Raw genomic sequence first — 22,917 nt, 5'->3', positions numbered from 1 at the left:
AGTGAACACAGAAGGCTGCACTGAACCTCTGAGTTAGAAACAAACAGTGAGCAAAGATTAACATTTATCTGAGCTTTCCATTTGTTTCCCCCATTGCAGACATATTAATATGTATGCCATGACTTCATGTTGCTATGTACTCTAGTAATGGAACAGAATAGTAACAGGGAAAAAAAAGGAAATCCAAGTATATTTTAAATTGAACTCATGTCTCTGTAGAGAAATTAAAGCATCTATTTTTTGGTATAAATCTTGGAAAATCTCAGCTGCATAAGTCACTCTCAGGCTGCATGTTTACTGTTCAAAAGTTTTTGTCAATTCTGTATGAAATATTTCCTCATCTTCTGATTCTGAAGTTTAAAGTACTATTTAGGTGACAGTGTTAGAGCCGTGTTAGAGCCTTGACAGAAGTAGGAAAGAACATTTTAGATGTCAGCAAATTTTAAACAGGAAGAAATACGTTCTTGTATGTTCATCTGTGACATGGATTTTTGTGAAACGTATTTTGTGAATTAGAGAATAAAGCCCTTCTTTTCTCCAGAGGGCACTGGGAACACAGTGTAACTGTTTGAGCATCCTCACATAGCCTCAGCAATGCTGATTTGAATGACTGCTTCAAGAAAGCAGATGGTCATTTCTCCACAGTCTACTCCTGCTGGTGCAAGTGCTAAATGATGCAAGTTTTTACTGCAGTTTTGTGGTATGGAGATGCAAATACTAGACTTACTTCCGAACACATCTTCATGTAAAAGTTACCCTACTATTGAAGATTAGTTGCTTCTGGCTGTTGCTTTAAAAATTTATGGCTATAACACCCTGTGTTTCTGAAGTAGCTAAGATAGGGGGGTTATCCTCTAGTTTCTGTGAGGGTGTTCCAAAATATCAAATATTTTAAATTATCGCTAGTATAAAAACAAGCAAACAAACAAACCCCATCATTTGACACTACCATTTAATCATTTATCCTTCAAATGTGAAAAATAACTCATAAAGACAAGAAAATGGAATAAACAGTAACGTGATAGTAACAATTTGTACCCCATAGTCATAAAATAAGAGCTCCCAAGCAGAACTCTATGAAACACTAGTTGCCCACAGAGTACTTGCAGCTAATTCTTGGAAGACTGGCTAGTCATACTGTGCTGGCTTTAGTCCTTGTTTCCAGCTGTTACATCACATGAAAGACAACTAAAAATACATTAAATACTTCTCCATACAAGCAAGTTAAAAAGCTTCTGCAGTAATTTTGTGCACTGAAAGTAGAAGAGGTGTGTGCAAAAGTTACAAACAGAAGCAAAAAAAAAAGAAAAAAGTTTACAATCTCTCTGAAGTATGGTCTGTGACATGACAAGAAAAAACCTTGACTCTCAAGGGTCAATTTCAGTATTTCAGCATGTTTTGGATATTTTAAGCTGTATCACATGTTCCTAGTCCAAAAACACAGTTGATCACAGACCTAGCCAATATTTTCTGATACCTTTTGGCCTGTGCTTATGTATCTCATTGAAATCAAAGCCCTTATGCCAAGGAAATAGCTTACTGACTGTTACATCAGGTGTTCAGAAAAAAGACAGTATGAGGTGCTTCCTAGATATTAAATGGTCTATGTGGAAATTGAATAGGCTGAAGGTGCTTCCGTATGAGGTTAAAGGATATAACTTATAAGAAACATGGAAGAATAAAATGTGCAAATACAAATTAATGAAATGTGCAAACTATGAGTTTGAATGGACCTACAGTGGAGGATAAGAATTAGAATTTATTACAGTTGGGTAACATCTAAATGACAAACAGTATGTTGCCCTGTTTGCGAAAAAGGCATGGAGGGGTTGCAGGGGATGGGATGGCCAAAGCAAATTGTTCTAAATGTTTAGTAATGGAAATTAAGTTATTTGCCCAGAAACATTTTGTTAAGCAACCCTTGAAACAGATTCCACATTATCATGGGAAATGCATGACAGAATTAGGACAGACAACAGCAACCTTTAGGTTCCTGCCAGCCTATAATGGAAATGGAAGTGACAAAGAAATACAATAGAGCATCTCACCAAAGCATGTACTACATACAGCCAATTGATAGCCTGTATACTATAATCCAGACATATTCAGGAAGCTCTTGCTGTGAGCCAAACACAGTACACAGTGCACATGACACATTCTTTCAGTAAGATATCAAGCCAGAAGCAGACAAGAAAATACGTTAAACTGAAAATAAAGATTACAGACATGATTACTGCTGCTTTGCTTAATCAATTGCTATCAATATTTTCAAACAGGTCTGAAAATGGAGTAATAGGATATGTGTCTTTGAAACACAGATACTGAATGCATCCCATACTCTTTAGTTCCATGATTTTTTTGCCTGCCTACTGGAAACAGTAAATTTATATCACATTTACATAATATGGAAGATGCACCTCAGGCTTTCTTCACATTCCTGATTTTTATTTATACTTGGGCCACAGTGTGACTTTATGCTTCAGTTTTTTTTTCACAGCCTTATTGTTCCCTTAACTGGGAGAGTCCTACACATCTGATAGATACAGTACTTACAGAGAATTCAGCTTACAAAATCTGTTATGCTATGGGAAACTAGTATCAAGGATGACTCACCTTAGACCAGTCTCCCATTCTCCAGATGTAGCATTTGGAATAGTCCTCACAGTCCTCTGCTTCTTTAGGTCTTGTGGACAAAACACATTTCTTGCGGGGATTGGTGCACCTCACAGTCCGATGCCGTACTCCCTTACCACACTTTACAGAGCACTGTTGAAAAAAGATGTTTTGCAGGTTTCTACAAAAGGCATAATTACCCCCTGTTATCTCCTTCTAATGCCCTCTGCCAAGATACCATATCTAATTCAGGACGTCAGTGATTTCCTGATTTCCAATCCTCAATTGCATAGATACACAGTTTGCTAAAAACTAACACATGAACAAAAATTCCTTATGGGGCAGAATGATCATATTTGCATTTTCAGCTGAAAATATATAATTTGATCAAAAATTATTTCCGTAAGGAAAAACTAAGCTTTAAAAATGGTATTTGGATAAGAAAACATTTTAAAAGTTATGATGAAACAAATGCAAAATGTCGCAGTAAAGATGTTATGCAATTTTTGTTCAAAGAATTAAGGGAGATATAATGAAAGAGAATCTAAATAATGTTTGTGAGAACAAGACCTGAAGCAATTTCAAATAAATTTCACTAGTAGCTAACAGATCCTTTTAAGAAGAAAAAAGTTAAAATGTAAAAGAAAATGCTCTAAATCTACACAAGAATCCAGACTGAATTCAAATTCACTGCATATACAGCATGTGACAAATCTTCAAGTTGCACAGAAGGTCTTAATCTATGTGTTTTTTTTCCCCACTATTCCCATTTACACTGCCAAAAATTATGCCATTTCCTTCTTAAAACATTATCACTGCTTTTGATCATCCCGCTGCTTGCAGATCAAAATTCTCCTTTGCCAAGCTGATTATAATTGCAGGAAGCAGTAATGGCTAACTTCCAACACAACAGTGATAGTAGGAATTGCCATGGGAAACACCTCACTCTTCAAAATATATTTATTAATTCCAGCAGAAACATGCTTACTAATTTGTCATATCTGAGGTAAAACAAACCAACTAAACAAAGTGGATTTCTTTCTCACACCTGGAAAGTGTGATAATGGAATGGAATAAATGGAAGTGTATACCATTCTTCCCACAGCTAACTTTTGCATTATAAACCTCTGTACGAAACCAGAACTGTGGCTATTTTCTCCTCTTATCTCTGTCTTAACATCTTTCTTTTAACTCTTTGAAAATGTTTCCTATGTCATAGCTCTTTCTCACTTGGAGATCAAGGGGTGCCACTGAGCACAGGAACCCAAACAATGATCTGTACCCACATTCAGAAGCTGTTATTCTTATTTTGAGCCTGATGAGACTCACAGCACAGCTTCTAGTGTGGGAAGCACTTAGAATTGCTGTATTCTTCCAATGGTGGCAGAAGGTCTAAATAAATACTTTCAGCTTGTCCAGATGACAATGATAACAACTCCCTTCTTCCTCCGCAGTCAACTACTTTAAGAAGCTTTTTAGAAGAAAACCAAATGGACACACATATTAAAATATCTTAAGATAATAAAGCTTTTTGAATAGTAACTACATTCAAAAGCTATGCTTCAGAATACAATGGATCCAAAATTGTGTTATCTACAGGTCCTTTTGTTCACTGTTTTTGCTGTTCTTAGAAAAAGAGGTAAGAAGAGAGAGGAATGGAAGGAAATGTCCTTTTTGCAACCAACTGCCTTCATAGCCTCTCTGAATTTCAACAGCAGCAACCTTCTTAATAACATCTCTTGGTACAACAATACCTCACAGATGCTCACACTCTGAACCCAAGTTCTGGTAGCCTATAAGTGACTGCCTTAAATCCATTTACCCCTAGTTACCTACTACCAAGGTCAGGATATACTTGATTATACGTGCTTGAAAAATGTCCAAAAGAAACTGTTCCAGGACATTAACTAGGTAAAATGTAGTAGTTCTACATGGCTTGTTTTCCTAGTCCCTGATCCTTTTGCCAAATCATTGCATGAGGATCCTGAAAATCATTAGGCTGAGCTAAGCCACTTGCTGGTGAAAAAAATCTCATTCTCAGAACATAGTAAGGCATAAATAATCATTGTGGATTATTTATACAATTAAATGCAGCACCTCAGACCAGACTCCTGCCTCCCACACAGTCATGCAGTCCTGGCCTTCACAGCGCTGTGCAGAAGCAGGCTTTGGCCCAAGGCAATCCCTCTCCCTTGCTCTGATCAGGGTCCCATTTCTTAGCTGCTGTGTGCAGGCTACTTGTCTGTTCTGGGTCCCTTTTCCACATGTCCTTGAACATGGAGTCCATTCAGTCATCATCCATCTACAAAGAAATACAGGCAATACAGTAAGAAGAAATCAGGAAGGAAGAAGTCCCATTAGGTCATCCGTTCTCTTGCTTGGCATTACTTGCTTACCCAAGACATACTTACAAATTTTCTCTTTCCTTTTAAGTTAACTGTCTGTAACTGTGTTAACAGACTAATTACTAATCTAGTATAATTTACATTTAAATAATATCTTAATCTTCATATCATTTCATTCCCAGCCCATCATTTCTATGTTTTCAGAGTACTCTCTTGTCATTATAATTCCAATTAGAAAAGTTCCAAAATACAATCACACACATTTCAAATACGATGGACCACTGATCAGACAGTTTTTTTTTTTTTTATTTTCTGTCTATCTATATGACTACCTATTTGTCAAATGCATATGCCCTTCACTTAAGGTCCAATAAGTTTCAATACAGAATCACTCCTGTGTGAAAAGCTTGTTGCTCTGGAAGGAATACAAAAGCTCAGTCTTCTTCATGTTCTTTAGGATCAGGCCTATGTAACTCAGGTTACATAGCTTAAATTACAGCAACAGGGAAGGCTGATGCAGCTTGGCATAGCCCACATACCTGGAAAGTAATCACTCTAGAATATAATTTTCCCCAAATGTTCTGTAGCTCCAGACTATGGCCATATGCCCTTAAAAATCAAAAAGTTCTGCCATTAATGCAGTACACAAGTATACTCCAGGAGACTAGACTTGCAAGGGAGTCTTCGGTCAACCGAAGTTCTATAAATCTGTTCCAACCATCTGTCAGACAATTATTGTAAGAAAACGAAACAATGAACTAAGTTATTTTTTTTATTATTATTAGCAGTCCAGAGACTCAATTTACAAATCACAGCCTGTCAAGATAATGCAATAGACTTTAAGATCTTTCTTCAATTGCCAAAAAACCCACAACTAGTTATGCAAGTATATGTTCTAGCTCTGTTTCTGTTGAAAGCTAACAATATTTGTTTTGTAAGAATCATTAATACTGTGGTAAAATCTGGATCATGATATCTTTCCACCTGTCTCAGCATAGCAATTAATAACACCTACATTTTTTCATTTAATAAGCTGGAAAAAGTACAAAATGTTAAAAATACGTATTTGTCAATGCCTTAGAAAAAGATCAGACTATTCCATTTCTACCTATTCAGTATACAATGTTATTAATATAATAAAATATGAAACTGGCCAATTATGCATATAATCGAATATAAATCTGTCCACTGTGTAATGTCTGTGGAAATCCAAACATCAGTAGTTCAGTCTTGCTTAAAATGTGTAAGTTGCATTTCGTCTATTTTAGTACTTCATCCTATCCAAAATAGCTATGTCTGCTGGTTCATTTTGCATTACTTTCTTTAATAGTATTTGTATTGTATTTACTTTGCATTGTCTTCAGATATTCCATCTACCTTTCCTCCAGATGACTCATGTAGATCCATCCCAGTGCTTACCCCCAGAACTGTTAGCTGACTATCACCTGCTGCTGTCTGTGCCTTTAAAAGTGGCAGACACTTTACCCAAGTCTGCACAATAACTGGGGACTTCCTTAGTTGTCGTTCTTAGCTGCCATTGAAAAAAAAGGACGGTAAACCCTGAAAACAGGCCATCACACCATCCTGGCCAGCCACTCATGGGAACAAGCTGCCAGCTTGGCTGCGGTTATGCCAGAAGGGGGGGGGTGGGGGGGGGGCACTCTACAGGGCATATGCTGCAGCTGCCTCATTTGGTGAAATTCAGAGAAAAACAACTCTTTCTGCTTCTTCCATCATTCAACCATCAGAGCCTAGTGTCTGCATATTGATCCACAGACAAGTGATCGAGGGCAGTGGCAGTAGAAGAGTGAGGGGAAGGCTTTCTACACTTCGGGGTTAAATCAGTGTAGATGAACTGATTAACAGATTGTTTATTTATTTATTTATTTAATTACTGCTTTGTGCGCCCAGATCTTTCCAAGTGCATTTAAAGGAGTACAGCCCTGACTAAGCTACAACAACAAAATATAACAATACATCATTAATTATAACCATGTTATTAAATCCATTGTTATATAAACAGCAATTAAATTTCAATTCGTAGTACACATCAGCCAGTGAGAACTCCTATCGAGGAAAGTAATGAGCTGCTTTATTGAATGAGAATTGATTTAGACATGTGCTTAAGGACTCTTTCATTAAAACTCAGGAGAACCAGCAGCCAATGTTTCAGTGTTCCGTACATTTCACACTATAACCTTTTGTTCTATGTATGTATTTACTGCACATCCAATGCCAGAGGCACTCATTTCTCTTTGTAGCTCCTGAGATGTTTACTTCTAGTTACGACAGTGTAATTTAACCAAATCAGTATTACCTGGTCTGGCATGGCTGCTCATTACACTTTCGGATCTGTGGTTCAGGTTTTGTTAAATATTTGCACTTCTTGTTGTCCACAAGACTGATATTTTTGTTCATAATCTTTGTGCAGGAGACTGTTGTTTTTCTTTCACCTAGTAAAAAATAAAGCAGGTATGTGGAGAAACCACGAATATGCAACTTTGTTAATAAAGGAAGGACAGTGGTATCCTTATCAGATACAGTTATTTTATGGTCAGTTTGGCAAAAAGAAGGGTAAAACCTACATATATGTAAAATCTGAAGTGAAAAACAAAGGTAGCAGTGAGCCCATATGAGATATTAAAGTTTGTAGGGAACAATGTATTTTCTTATTCCAGTATTTGCACACCACTGTCAAAAGAGTTTTGCTGCTTTATTCCTGCAACAAGTCATATGCCAAAGCCTTAGTCTTACTGGCATTCTTGTTTCCTTCTCAATCACCAAGACCCTAGTGTTAAGAATGGCTTACAGAAAAATTGCACAGTAAGGAGAAGATATGCTTTTCCATTAACATATAAATTAAGAAAAGGAATATCAAGTCCTGCCCTCTGTATTGCTTAAGTTTAGTAGTTCTGCCCAGTTTAGCAGTACATTGGCACATGTGGCCAGCACTCAGCCAAAGGGATTCAGCTCATGAAGCCTTCAGTAAGGAGCCTGCACCATTCTCCAACTGCACTGTTCTCCGTGGACTAAAGAAAAGAAGACATATAACTGATCTGAGCTGTAGGGTAATCATTTAGGAAGTTGGGTACTGCCTGTGGAGACCTAATGCATGTTCTGTTACACAAACTGTGCTTTGATGGATGGGTTGGGACCTTGTGTCTCTTGAACAGGTAAGAAATCAGAATTTAATGTAATACGTACAACAAGCAGTACCTTGTAATCAGATGGGAGCATAATTTTTAGAAAACTAGCAAGCCTTGCATTAAAGACTTTAGTTAGTAGAAAATAACTTCATAACCGTTTGTTCCTATGGTTACATTATAACACCCTGTTTCTATCTGGAAGTTTACTTACAAACAGGGTGTGTGCAGGAGCAGGGCAGACATAAGAATTCAGTATTTGCTAGTGGTCAGAAATGTGTCTGTGGATTGAGCAGTGAAGCTATAAATATGCATTATGTGTTTGACCACAACTGACATTTTACACAGTATTTGTGTACGTGAGAGCACATGCAACTAATCTATCATGCACAGCATTTGAAATGTTTGACATTTTTTTCTGCATTTACATATACATCTGTGTATTCATATTCCCTCCCACACAAAGAAAGCTTCTCTGCAACACACGAGGTCACAGATCAGTTACATGTATAAACACGTACAAAGCCACATGGCTTCATGACTACTTCTCATCCTGACATACGTTTTAAACATTTAATGAAAACTACTGATAATTGTTATATACTTTAATCAGATTTATCAAAATACTGATGTTAAAAATTCAAACACAAATATTTATACAGGGTACGATCTGCATCATTTTAATTTCATTATTACTTCTTATTAAACCAAAGAACTAAAAGAAGAATTAAAGTTGTTTTGCCTAAAGTACAAAAAATCTTTCCCTTGTATTTCAGAATATTTGCAGTAAAAATACCTTTTATGGAACTTTGCATTAACTCAACTATTTTAAACAATAATAAAACGTGATGGCCAGTTACAACAGAAAAAATATGATAAATAAACATTACAGTAAAACACTTCAATATTTATTTAAGCATTAATGTAGAAAAAAAAATCACTGACATACTGCACTTCAGGACTTTTCCATATGATAGGTAACTTTAGAAATAACTGAGGCAATAATGAGAGATTGTGGTAGCATTCAAATTATTCTAAAAATATTTCAGGAAACTGTAAAAAGCATGAATATTCCAAGTGAATATGAGTGCACTATGAAGAAACAGAGGATGATACTAGGACCACGTACAAAATGCCTTCAGGGAAGAAGCTTTCTTACCAAACCACAAAAGGCATGTTTATGGAAACTACAGTAATCTGTCGTGACACCAGGACTGTTCAGAGAGTCAAAGTAGCTAGAACACAGTGTTCTTTGTGTTGCTGTAAAGAGAAGGTAAAGCATTTCCAGGCTTTCTTATTTGAACTACAAGGTGCATAGCACTTTTCAGGACTGCTGATCACAGAAGCCATGATCATCAATGTTGTAAGCAGGAAAGACAGGTATCAATAATCAATATAGCATTTACTGTGTAAGCCTGACTAATTAATTCACAACATATAAACAGATTTCTATAGATAGCATTCATAAAAACACTCTTACATGTTTCCCACCGTAATTACCTTTTCTAATAACCAGCTTCTAAACAGTTACCAATTTTAAAGGATTTTGTTACAGTAATATTGCTCATGTTCCAATATTTGTTTTCATATTTTAATTTTGTTCTTCCAAATTCACATTTTTTATGGTTTATAAACATAAACATAGGAAAAGTATTGCATCAGCATACTAATATCTGCTGTTGCAATATTTGTTCCATATGTTTCTGGATCTCAACTCATGTTACTAACGGTACATATTTGATCTGAGATTGGGGTTCAGCTTTTCTGTAGTTTGAAATGTCTTTTACAGATCGTTTTTCTTCAGTAGTTCCAAATACACAGTGGAATGCACATGAACTTTCTATTCTTGTTCTAGCTCTTGCACTTCTATTTCTTCTTGGAAACTGGGTCCCGAATTTACTTTTTTAATCAAGTTTTGGTTCCTTCACTAAAATTTTCTTTCTACCTACTTTATTTAGTTTGAATCTTTACGAGAGTTATCAGTATTCTTTTAATATAATCAGGAGGAACATGACAGAAATATGTTCACTCTTCTGTGGAATCACACAAGTTGCAATGAGGATATTACTAATAAATATATTGCACTGATCATCAGTCTGAAATATTAATATATCATTTTTTTTAGTCATCATATATATATATACATTGTAAATATATATATGCATATTGTAGATGCAGTGTGTGTGTGTGTGCTTTTTTTAAAAAAAAATTTACCTCCTCCACATACAGCATCACAGTCCTCCCAGCCAGAATGAGTCCACATGAAAAGAGGCTCTGGTACTTTAGAGCTTTGATTCTCAGGAGGAGGATCCAGTGGGATGGTGTACTCATAGTGTAGACCATAGCTCTGGTCATGGAATAGCAGCACCTGTAATTATAGAGGAGGAAAACCTTCCTATGTGCGCAGGAACTATTGAAGACAAACTTGGACCTGTGAAGAGATAATCTTGAAGAACATGCCAGAATGACTTAACACACTGTAGCCTTTAGACCCTTCTGATAGATTTTGTAGAAGAAACTAAATAATAGAAGTAACCAACCCAAAACAATGGGGAGAAAAAAAGATTTTATTTAACGTAACAGTCAAAAAGTTGTCCATGTAAAATTGTAAAAAAAAAGTATTCCCCACAAATCTGGGGAATGATATGTTACATATCCTATGTTTCCAGTGCTCTTAAAAAGAGATATTTCCTAGATACATCAAATTTCAAACTATTTTGGATATACAAGATGATTTCTTACACTTAAAGGATTTTGAATTGTGAAGTACTTCATCATTTCTTCATTTTTCCTTCTGTTCTTGTCTCTTTGGCTATCAACTTTTCCTTCCCTACACTGAAATGTGTCAAAACACATTGTGTGAGTTGTGGTGAATGGAGTCAAATCTGGCTGGAGGCCGGTCACTAGTGGAGTCCCCCAGGGCTCGGTACTGGGGCCGGTCCTCTTTAATATCTTTATCGATGATCTGGATGAGGGCGTCCAGTGCACCCTCAGTAAGTTTGCAGATGACACCAAGCTAAGTGCGTGTGTCGATCTGCTCGAGGGCAGGAAGGCTCTGCAGGAGGATCTGGATAGGCTGGAGCGATGGGCTGAGGTCAACTGCATGAAGTTCAACAAGGCCAAGTGCCGGGTCCTGCACCTGGGCTGCAACAACCCCAAGCAGAGCTACAGGCTGGGAGATGAGTGGCTGGAAAGCTGCCTGGCCGAGAAGGACCTGGGAGTATTGGTGGATAGTCGGCTGAATATGAGCCAGCAGTGTGCCCAGGTGGCCAAGAAGGCCAACGGCATCCTGGCCTGTATAAGAAGCAGTGTGGCCAGCAGGTCGAGGGAAGTGATTGTGCCCCTGTACTCGGCTCTGGTGAGGCCGCACCTCGAGTACTGTGTTCAGTTTTGGGCCCCTCGCTACAGGAAGGACATGGACGTGCTCGAGCGAGTCCAGAGAAGGGCGACCAAGCTTGTGAGGGGTCTGGAGAACAAGTCTTACGAGGAGCGGCTGAGGGAGCTGGGCTTGTTCAGCCTGGAGAAGAGGAGGCTCAGGGGCGACCTCATCGCTCTCTACAGTTACCTGAAAGGAGGCTGTAGAGAGGTGGGGGTTGGTCTATTCTCCCACGTGCCTAGTGACAGGACGAGGGGGAATGGGCTAAAGTTGCGACAGGGGAGTTTTAGGTTGGATGTTAGGAAGTACTTCTTTACCGAAAGGGTTATTAAGCATTGGAACGGGCTGCCCAGGGAGGTGGTGGAGTCACCATCCCTGGAGGTCTTTAAAAGACGTTTAGATGTAGAGCTTAGGGATATGGTTTAGTGGAGTACTTAGTGTTAGGTCGGAGGTTGGACTCGATGATCTTGAGGTCTCTTCCAACCTAGAGAAATCTGTGAATCTGTGAATCTACTTCTCAATGGAGAATTTGGTGATTACAACCCTAAAATGTCAATGCTGTGCTATAGCATCAGCCAGTGTGCCAATAGGATAGAAAACATCTGATACTAATTTGAATTTCCCTGCTCAAGCTGCACGTCAGCTTTGTATGAAATTTGTAGGAATTCTGAGACCTTCCATCCTGCCTCAATAACATAAAGATTATTATTGGATTTAAAAGCACTTTTTAGAAGTGGGCTGACAGATCAGCAGGTATATCTTGCATAGATTCCATTATCTTCAGAAGCCTGGAAAAAATAGTTCCCACACTATAGGACAGGAATCAGGTTAAAAAAACAAAACAAAACAAAACAAAACAAAACAAAACAAAACAAAACAAAAACAAAACCCACATTGTCATACCAGTAAATGTAAAGGTGATGTTGTGGGACCTTTGGCAGATATCTTCTCCCAGAGACCTCTTCGAACATAATGGACGGTGGTCCCAGCAATATTGAATGTTCCTGAATGCTCTATCTTCCAGTCACTATTGATTGACTGTTTACCAGCATCTCGAAGAGCTGCCAAAATACATGAAAAAAGGCCAATACAAAAAAAAAAAAAAAAAAAGCTTGGTCAGTAGTGATTCTGGCCTCCTTTTACTTCCTGTTTGGATAATTTAACAGGTAGGTGAAATCACATAACTCTGCAGAGATATTTATGGATGCTACTATATGTGAACTTCAACTGGAACATGTTTCAGAAACATTTTTTGGAAGACATCCTTGGCAAATCCGTGTGTGCTAAGCATTACTTGAAGTTAAAACAGTGTTTTAATGCCTAGAGAGACTGACAGGCTCCAGCACAATTCACTAAGTTAATTTATGACAAAGGCAATGATTCTCTTTTCTTAGGTAGTCACTTCTATGACCCATACAAGACATGGGAAATGCAATTTTCACAAGACACTCTTCAAGATCTGTGGAATTACATTAAAACTTCAACAAATTCTGGTTCAGAATTCTTTCCCTCTAATTAATATATGTACTTTTTCCTCCATCTCAAAATGTGACAATACTACTGTCATACTAACTTAAGCACTTATTTTATGCAGATGTTCACCACCTAATTTAATGATTCTAACAAACAGAAAAAGCTTGTTCTTTTTGGATGAATCATTGTTTTCTTGGCCTAATTAATATTCAAATGCATCATCAAGTCAAGAAAGATACTCAGACATTGAGAACAGAGTATTTTACAGTATTTTTCTATAGTACATTCAGAATAGCCCCTTCTGTGAAGAATCTTTAATTTTATTTTGTTTTATTTTATTTGTAATCAGGTCTGTAATATTCATGTGAAGTAAAATACGCTTGAAGTCACCTTCTGGACAAGAAGTTCTATGCATTCCTCTTCATTGAAATTGCATGTTTGGCATCAGACTGTTTTAAGAGAACTTCAACAGTTTAAATCTTGTCCAAAATTTCTTATTTAATGTTGTAAGTTAATGCGAGTCATTCCTGCAATCATCCTCTCTCCTATTCATATTTATACTGTTATGTTTTGTTTCTATGGGAAACAATGGCAATAGGTCTATGGACTGGCAGCAATACAATTGCATAAGACACCACTGATGCGTACCACTACAGCACAGTGTAATAAATGTTAAGACTATAAACTCCATTAACGCCGTAGAATAGCCTTGTGCTAAAAATAACCAGTGATTTTACAAGATTTAAAAATCGGTATTTCAGGTTTAAACATTCTATTATTAATGGTAATTAACTCCCATTTTGTTTTAAAACTTTATGGGTCAATCCTTTTCCCAGTGGAGAAACAAAACAAATGTACTTGAAAGTGCCAAGGTCCAGTCGGGTCATGCTGCTCACATGGAGCAGCGTATTCTCCCCGGAGAGCAGTGGACCTTGCATCGTCTTCTCTGTCTTTAAAAGGAGTGTTATGCACCACAGCATACAGATATGTGCAGGGGACTGGAATCCCAGACCCAGAATACAGAAATATGTTAGCTCTTGCACTTTCTGCTCTCAGGTTCCTCATCTGGGAGCCCCTGTATTGGATGAAGGAAGAATGGGTGCTCCCAGTCCTAAAATACAGGCTTGGATTCAGGCAGTCCAAGCCTGCTCCTGATTCTGTCACATCCCATATTGCAAGCAAGTTCACTGAGTTTTATTCCACATCACACATATACTCCCTACTCTGCATAGTTTTTGATAAAGGAGGATTTCCTGTACAAAGTAATGCAATGCAGGAGGAAAATTCAGCACACAAGTGTATCTTATGGGCTATAAAACAAATGGAGCAATACATCTACAACTAAAAAGATGAACAAGCAAAAAACTCTGATGAGGAAAACCTACCAAGAAAAGAGGCATTTGTATCAAAATAAGAGGGAAGTAGACAACTTTGAGCTGTGAATTTGGTCTTTTGTTCTGTGCAAAATTTAATAATTCTCTCCAGGAGAGTACTAAAACTATGTCATTTTGGCCAAACCCTATTTTTCCAAGAAAATTGGCAAATATAAAAAATATTTGAAATTCATTTTTAAATCAGAATACTTTCACTGATATCTTTTCTCAGTGAAGTCACTGTTTCGCTCCCATTAAGGTTATCATGTGATCCCTTCAAATCATCTTAAGAATATTAATACTCAAGGTTTGAAAAACTTTTTCAAAATTTCAACTTGTCATCTCATGAAGGACACAATTCCATCTTTATCTTATTAGATAAAGATTCTATCTTTATCTTATGAAATTAGAGTTACATACAACTTGGCATAATGCCTTACTGTTTCTGTTTAAACTACTTAAATTACTTTACATTAAGGCATTTCTTTCCAATGTTATTGAATAAGAAGGTACCTAGAAATGCTGAAAGCAACTATGCTTTCACTGTGTAGTACCATACAAGACACATTATTGTTCAATGAGTTGTGTATCTTTTCATAGGAAGAAACTTGCCACTTTTTTTTCTATCAGGTCACATTTTAAGATTGATAATTGCTTAACTGCTGCTTTCTCCAAAGTAAATAAAGATGAGAATATTATCTTCTGCAGCAAACTTTCCATTAGTTGCTGCTGCTTCAGTCTTTTCCACATCACTGTTTTGATTTTAATGAAACTAAAGAGAAGACAAACCAAATAGAAATGCTATCAAGTGAGTATGTAACAGATTGTCAAATGTCAGCACAGAAATATCTTCTTTTTAAATTTCAAAATAAAAGTATTTTAAGATACATTCCAGGAATTAAACATTTATTTAAAAACCAATCACAGCTATAAGTAAGGCACTAAACAGTTATTACTAATAAATCCAGGTTAGAGTGGAAGAATCTAATACAGAAAAACATTCATTTACAAATTTCATAGTTCATGGTGAATTGTTCTGCATACATATTTTTGTTGTGTTATATTTCTACTATTCACTTAAAAGATTGTTATACATGATCAATATTTACTAACTGCGAAATGGTGGTTTTTTGTTTGTTTTCTGGAATAACAAATCTGATGTAAACATTTCTCTTGTATTCAAGTGTGAATTTAACTCAAATGATAAAGCAGAAAAAGCTCACAGGTGGTATTCTGTTTTATAAGCAATAACCATCAAATTATAGGCCACATCCAAATGTCTACATATTGCTAGAAACACTTGATAGCATTTGACCATCACCTCAAGTAATTAACTCCAACTGTTCATTAGTATCCCGGAAATCCTTGTGTTAAGGTCATTACTGCTAATATAATGAGAAGCTGAGAACAGGAAAAACAACATGCATGTTTTGCTATGATAGGGCAACAAATGCAATTCATAGTTAAAAAATAAAAAGACAAAAAAAAAAAGACACTTTGTATTTTCTCACAATAACTCTCGAAAATAGAAAGGAATAATCAATCTGACCTGCTTAATTCTTGTGATTTGTAGCAAACAATCCTTGCTAAACAGTAATAAAGGCACCAATTTACAAGTACCCCACCTAAAGGATTATGAAATCTAATGAAAATTATTACTAATTAAAATTAGTAAGTGTTACTTTTATTCCCTGTGCTGCAATGTTCACACATACAATGAACTTATTTCCAAAATTAGTTTTAACTTAGAAACCAATTCCTGTTTTATCTGCCTATTTCCTTAGTTACATGTTTTCATCATAGCTTTGCTGACCTATTTGCACTTTCTTCATCACTTTTATTTCACAGAAGTACAACACATATTCTCATGATATTAGATACAATTGCACAGGAATATTTAATTAGGGTGTATATATTATTTCTGTTGCATAATTCTACATAGACAAGGAATACCTTTTCTAGAATGAAATCTGAGCTATGTCAAAATGTGTACATGCAAAAATACACTACTAGCATTTGTATGTATAGCTAACTTATTTGCGTGTGCTGAGCAGAAAACTTAGAAAGCATGATTCCATGTCGGTGCCAGTCTTCACTCTCATTTTTGGTCAGACTTTAAGGTAATTCTTTTTGTGGTGCATAGCACTTTGAATTTCAGTTTTATTGACTGTGAAGGAAGAGCTGATTCATATCACTTTTCATTTTGTCTTCTGCATTGGCAATGTGAGACCTCCACAAAAATTTTAGACTTGGGCACAAATTGAACAAAATAAGCATTTGTTTCTTCATTCTGGATGTTTTCTGAAATGCTCAGTTATTGAAAGTTGTATGGCTGCGTACACACACAGAAAATGATGCTTATGTGCCTAAATTCAAACTGACTTTTAGTCTCCCAATTGTTTTGTCAACAAGAAAAATAAGGAGTTGTAAAGACTTTGTTAATACAGTGACAGAACAACAGTAACAAATGTGCACACTCTTATCTGGAAAATAATTTAAACTCATTTTCATGAACTCCTCTGCATAGTTTATATTGCTATAAACTACACTTTGCCAAAAGCTTTGCTGATAGCTTTCACAAACGTTTTCTTATCACAAATGTTAAAGAATAGGTATTGGTTTCATCTTGATGTAAAAAGGTTTTAAAATGTTTTATTTACTAACCATTTTCTATGGCCTTGTATAGATGAAAGGAAAACACAGGGGACTCTGGTCACTGCTATATGATCAGGTCCTCAGCTGGTTTCTAAGTTATTTTAAAACTATGAACATTGTCAGAAATGAGGAATTCAAAATTTTGTATTATTTGTCAGACCCCATCTGCTTTCTTGCACGCTTCTGTCTCTGCCACCCTTCCCCTCTCTCATCTTCCGCACCCACTCCACCCCAAACATGGTACAACGTGCTTCTTTCTTAACTAGGAAACATATTTGATAAAGGAAATTTGACAAGAACATTGCACACCTCTCAACTTGACACCTATAACAGAACTGGAAATTACAATGTAATGCAGTGTTAAATACAGGTGTCCAAAGGGTTTACATCCCTGAAGCAGATTGATTATATTTGTCAAAATTATTATACAGCTGACTGAACGATTGAGGTTGGAAGGGACCTTTGGAGGTCATCTCCTGCAACTCACCGGCTCAAGCCACTTAGCCACTTAGAGCTAATCCATTTCTGTATTTCAGTTAGAAACAAATAATTTCTCTCATTTCCAATAAACACTGAGAATTTTCAGTTTTTAGATCACAAGTCATCTGTCTGTATCTGTAACTAATCTTATTAATTCATAATAGTGCTGGACTTGACATCTTGACATGCCATTATACAAGTGTCACATAAATAACCATTCTAATCTCAAAGCCTGGTATATCTCTTATAAAAAAATACTTTAAACTTCTGAACTTCCTTTCTGGATTCTACTTTAAGAACTGTAAAAACAACAACAACAAACCAAATCTGCCAAATATTAAGGAAAATGTAGCAGCAGACAAGGCATAATCTTGGACCATAGGAATCCTGATAACGTTTGATACGTTTTTACAGGTATTCTTATGATAAGGTTTTTTAAGTAACTGATAATGAATCAACACTCATGCCAGCACCATTTTAAGCTGACAGGGTTACCACTGCAAGTTCATTCCTTAACATTAAATCTCAAATTTCTTTCCTAAAGACCCTAATTCCAAAATTAATAAGTATGGTTCAGGAAATATTCTTGAATCAAATAAACACTTGTTTTCCTTTCTTTACCATTACAAATAATTTCTATTCCTGAATACTCTACTGAGGAAAGAAAAATCACAATCTCGTATGTATTTCCTCATATAACTTAAGTAAGAAGGAATACCTGTTAATTTGGATTCATCACTATAAAATATAAAATATAAAATAATAATAATAATAATAACAATAATAACAATAATAACAACAAAAGAGTATGTAATTCTTTCAAAACTGTAAAGAAAACCTCACTGGAAGGGGATCTGTGGGTCATCACTGCTTCTACCTCCCCATAGGGGAGAAAAGAGAGGACAGACCTTGACAGTGTCATCAGTTCAGTAAATACAGTTGCAAGTTATACTTTATCTTTTCTTCTAGGATGCCAGAGCTCCTGTTACTGTGGTAAATGTTGATATACCTCAGATAAAGGTATCTGAGGTGTTCAGAAAGAATTCCTCTGAAGATTTACTTCCATCAAATGATGCTACTGATATGGGCTGTGGTTTTACTGATCAGTTTAGCATCATCATGGAAGCTTCCAGATTGCAGTGACACTGTTTTCAGATCACCTAGTAAATCCAGAGAACGGCATTTCACTTTGATTGTCTCTGTATTTGACCTGTGCTGCACAACTGGGATCAAATTTTCCAGCAGTTTAAATTAGCTTCTACTTTGTAAGCCACAGCTCTTTGCGTATGCTGGGTTACAGTATGTTTACAGCTATATCTTCAACTATAAAATTATTAATTATTAGAGCTATACTATTAAAAAAAAAAAAAAAGATATTAAGAAAATTAGCCAAACAGAAATACTGTTGGCCTATATTGACTTGTTTCAAGTTCAAAAACCCAGAGAGCAAAGTGCTATGAGATGTAAAATTAACATACAGAACTGTAACATAGAAAAAAATCAGAAACAGAGAATTTAATTTGCATTATATTTCACATTTTTATTCAGTTTTCTGAAAAATATTGTTTCTAAGGTGAAATGTTTATACCTTCTTCACTAAACTTGCAATGTTACTACTCCTAGTCAAAAATGCTACCATTAAAATTGTTACTCCAATTCCACTTTTTTACATTTTCAGAATAAATCTGCTAAAATTGAAGAAAGTTTAAATACCTTTTTTTAATAAAAGTAAGAAAAAAGTGCAAAAACCTAGGTTTTAATCAAAAATAAGAGATCTTTTCCTGCTTCCTCATAAAGTCTTAACAAATCTCAATGAAATACTGGCTGATAATGATTCAGACTGACATTAGCTACATTAAGAAAAGTAAAATTAAAGTGACAATCAATGAAAAGCTGATTAAGTGCTAACTAGCACCTTTCAAAAACAAGCAGCACATCTGATATGATTTCATGGGCATAAAAAGAATTATAATTTTTTTTGCCTCCCTGGTACGGGAGGAAAGCTTGCTATTTATGAAAAGGAACTAATTTCCTTAAATACAACTCCAGCTTTTACTTATTTTTACATTATTTAAAAAATAAAAACTAAGCAGTACGTCACTTGCCTGCATATGATAACACAGCAGATATATAGGATGAAAAAAACAACAACTTGGAAAGCTAAGAAAATGTATCAATGAAACTTCCGTTATCGATTTGACACTCTCAGACCTCCATCTCATGCTCCATTGGTGCACAGTGAAACAATCCAGAACTCTAAATCTCCTATGATATTTTAACAGGATAGGCACAGCCCTCATGACAAACCAACAGTCACATGTTAATAACATCAGCTGTCATAACTAAGACTTGACATTTTTGATGTTCTCTTACTTAAAGCACTGGGTAAAAAGTTCCTTAAAATGTAAATATTACTTATGAACAGACCTAAGAACAGGGGACAAATCGGGGAAGTTTTCATTTCATTGTCCTATTTCTTGTACTAAGTTTCTCTCAATTTAAGCTACAAGCAGTTCACTAAATATTTATGGTATTTCAGTTATACCACAACAACATTAACCGTTAACAACAGTTACAAATTATACACTTCCTAGACAACAGCTCTACAACTTATTAAAAGCAAAAACCAGATTTTTCATGAAAAGTAATTTCATAAAATAGTAAAAACTACAAAAAAAAATGTGATTAAATTTGTCCATGAAAACATTTAGATGATTTGAAATCATCCAAATAAATATTTTTGTGCATTCTTAGTTTAATTTTAGAACTTTCATTTGACTTTTTTGGTAATTGCCTGTGTATTGATTGGTCAGTGCGTTTTTTTGTTGGCTGAGCAGAATTATTCCATGTTACAGCAGAAAACTTTTCCTTTCACTAGTTTCAATGTGAAGTGTTTTCATTTGTGTTCTCGACATAAAACATTGAAAATCCTGCAACATAAAGTACAGGGAATTTTTCTTATATCATCTAAATTAATTCTTTGAATATTTCTGTAAACGAGATGAAAGTTCAAACAAAGAAAAAAAATGTGCAATAGCCAAATGTTACGTTATTTCTACAAAATTTCTTTAAAGGTTCCTTTCAATGATTTCTTTTTCTACACACAGTTTTGTTCAATTACACAAGCATGTTTAGCTAGCTCTCTTCAGTGCTGATCCAAACAGGACATGAACACTAAGCCATATTTACCTAAATAACTGTGAGCTGGTTTTTCTTCCACAACTTTGATTCTTCTTGCTCCTGCAGGTATCACTAAAGCTTCCACATAACCTAGACATGAGACCATATGTACTATGTTAAATACAAAAGTATAGAAAAGTACATCTTGTATGCCTTTTTTATTTCTTGTTTACTTTCTCTTTTAAATGTAACAAATTATAATTTATATAACTATGGCTTGAGAGTCTTTGAAAAATGTTACAATTGTTAACAAAAATGAAACTGTATTATGTGTAATATACATATACTCTGATGTAATATTAAGAGGGTAGAAAAGTAAAACATAACCAGAATTAGTGACACTGGAGCAGACTGGAGCTGAGGCAGATAAAGTTGTCTCCAGCCAAGTAGAATAGTGTCATTATCACTACCAGACCAGACAAATTCCAATTTCATTCAGCATGGAAAGCATATGGCACCAGAAAGTAAACATCATCTAACTGTTTGTTTTGGTAAATGTTTTGTACTCCAGATTTATTGCTGGAACATTCAACCCCTATTATGAATGACTTTGAGGTATATTTATTAGTTAATTGTATTGTATTAAAATTGTTTCCTTACTGTGTGGGATTAAGACATGCTGTTGAGCCATTTTCTCTGAGTAAAAAGGGGTGAAAAGGCAATGCAGGTGGAAAACACTGTGCAACAAGGAATGTTATAAATAACAAAATCATATTATAGATTATTTAAGTGAACTTCAAAAAGTAGATAGTAAAACAAATATTTATCCTGTGTAGCTATGCAAAGTTTTATAAGCAAATACTGAGCACTTATAACATTTTTTCAACATTTTAGTGCTGAAACATGAAAATTAGATAGCTGCAAAGCAGCATAATTTAATTCTCTTAAGAGCTAATAACTCTCTCTACGTATTGCTGATATTGCAGCTTCTTGAGAAGGAAAACAACACAGCTATGTTTAGATGGCAATGCTGTAATAATGTAGATTGACATAGAATCCTGAAAAATCTTTAAAAGTGTTTGGATATTCGCATTAGCTATAGAAGAGAGCTGACATATTGTTATTTATTAGCAGTCACCTTCTCCATAGTTTTTGATCTTGTAGACCTCAAGACTCAGCAATGGTTTGGGATCCCTGTTCTGTATTACCTTAAGACATGGCCAGACATAACTATCTGACAAATAAACCTTTCTTATTTCTTTTTTTAAGTATGCATTTAAGTAAATGCATTGTTCAAAGATATAGTCTGCTTCTAATTACAGTATTTTATGATGTGATTTACTTACTGACTTGAAATTCTGCACATTTTCTATACAAGAAACTGAAAGTGTAATGGCAAACAAATGCTGAAAACAGTTGGTCAATCGCTGTTTGAAAGGAAAAACTTTTCTTGAAGAGAAGGTATAAATGGTGCACAGGGAACTCTATTAGGATTTCAATCCTCTACTCTGTAAACACTACTGTGCAGTAGCCAGTCAATTCACCTCAATCAAAGAACAGATTGCAGGACTGTTTGAAAATCTAATATTCATTCTGCATCAGAAAATCTATTTACTTTTTAAAACATGTTGATACTAGCATAAAATAATGAAAAGGATATAAGACTTCTCCACACATTTGATTCTCCAACTGCTTGGTTTAATGACATTACTCTAGGTAACAGATCATAATTTGGGTATTTATTTTGAAGAACACTAAACTGATCTAAACAACGTAATAATTTATTGTTTATTTACTTAATAAACACCAAGAAAAATTTGCAAATTTTTAGCAATCATGTTTTCCTATGAAATAATGTGTTTAATGGCATATAAATCATATAATTCCATAATTTTGTATATAACTAAAACAATGTTATTTTGCAGCAATTTAATAATAATAATTTGCTTTTATCTTAAACATTGAACATATGATCAGGGTAGGATTAGTTTCAAAAATCTCCTTTGTAGATCTGAAATAGTGAGAAACTGCATCAGTTTGAAAAGCATAACCTAGTTTGCAATGCTCACAGCAATCAAAACAGTTAATGCTTTTCTGAGTCTACAAAGTAGATGGACTTACCAGCTCCTCTGGTATGGTTAAAATCACCTTTAATAACTTTGCATGACTTTCCATTACCATTGCAGACACCACAATGATCTTCACGAGCCAGAGATCCTAATATCCCATCACAGCCAAATTTCTACGGGAGAAGAAAATAAAGCTATTGAGAGACAGGCCACGTTTTTCACGAGGCTGCACTTATGAGCGGGCATCTCATCCTTTTTCAAGATGACCTA

The 22,917-nt window shown here is 35.4% G+C and overlaps 1 protein-coding gene across 9 annotated transcripts in view; it reads right to left on the bottom strand.

The window, feature by feature from the left end:
• ADAMTS19 (ADAM metallopeptidase with thrombospondin type 1 motif 19) overlaps window positions 1-22,917 on the bottom strand; it is a 169,134-nt gene that overhangs the window by 22,110 nt on the left and 124,107 nt on the right. For all 9 annotated transcript variants that reach the window (XM_083817299.1, XM_083817298.1, XM_083817305.1 and 6 more), the window contains 7 exons: window positions 22,700-22,820; window positions 20,648-20,728; window positions 12,381-12,538; window positions 10,316-10,469; window positions 7,276-7,411; window positions 4,711-4,915; window positions 2,614-2,766 (listed from right to left, as the gene is read on the bottom strand). In XM_083817299.1, the coding sequence (XP_083673425.1) occupies window positions 2,614-2,766; window positions 4,711-4,915; window positions 7,276-7,411; window positions 10,316-10,469; window positions 12,381-12,538; window positions 20,648-20,728; window positions 22,700-22,820 (1,008 nt within the window). The remainder of the gene's footprint in view (window positions 1-2,613; window positions 2,767-4,710; window positions 4,916-7,275; window positions 7,412-10,315; window positions 10,470-12,380; window positions 12,539-20,647; window positions 20,729-22,699; window positions 22,821-22,917) is intronic.

Source organism: Anser anser (genome assembly GCF_964211835.1).
Source record: "Anser anser genome assembly, chromosome: Z".
NCBI lineage: Eukaryota > Metazoa > Chordata > Aves > Anseriformes > Anatidae > Anser > Anser anser.
Note: the sequence above shows the minus strand (reverse complement) of the source record. Positions and strands in the feature narration are given on the sequence as shown.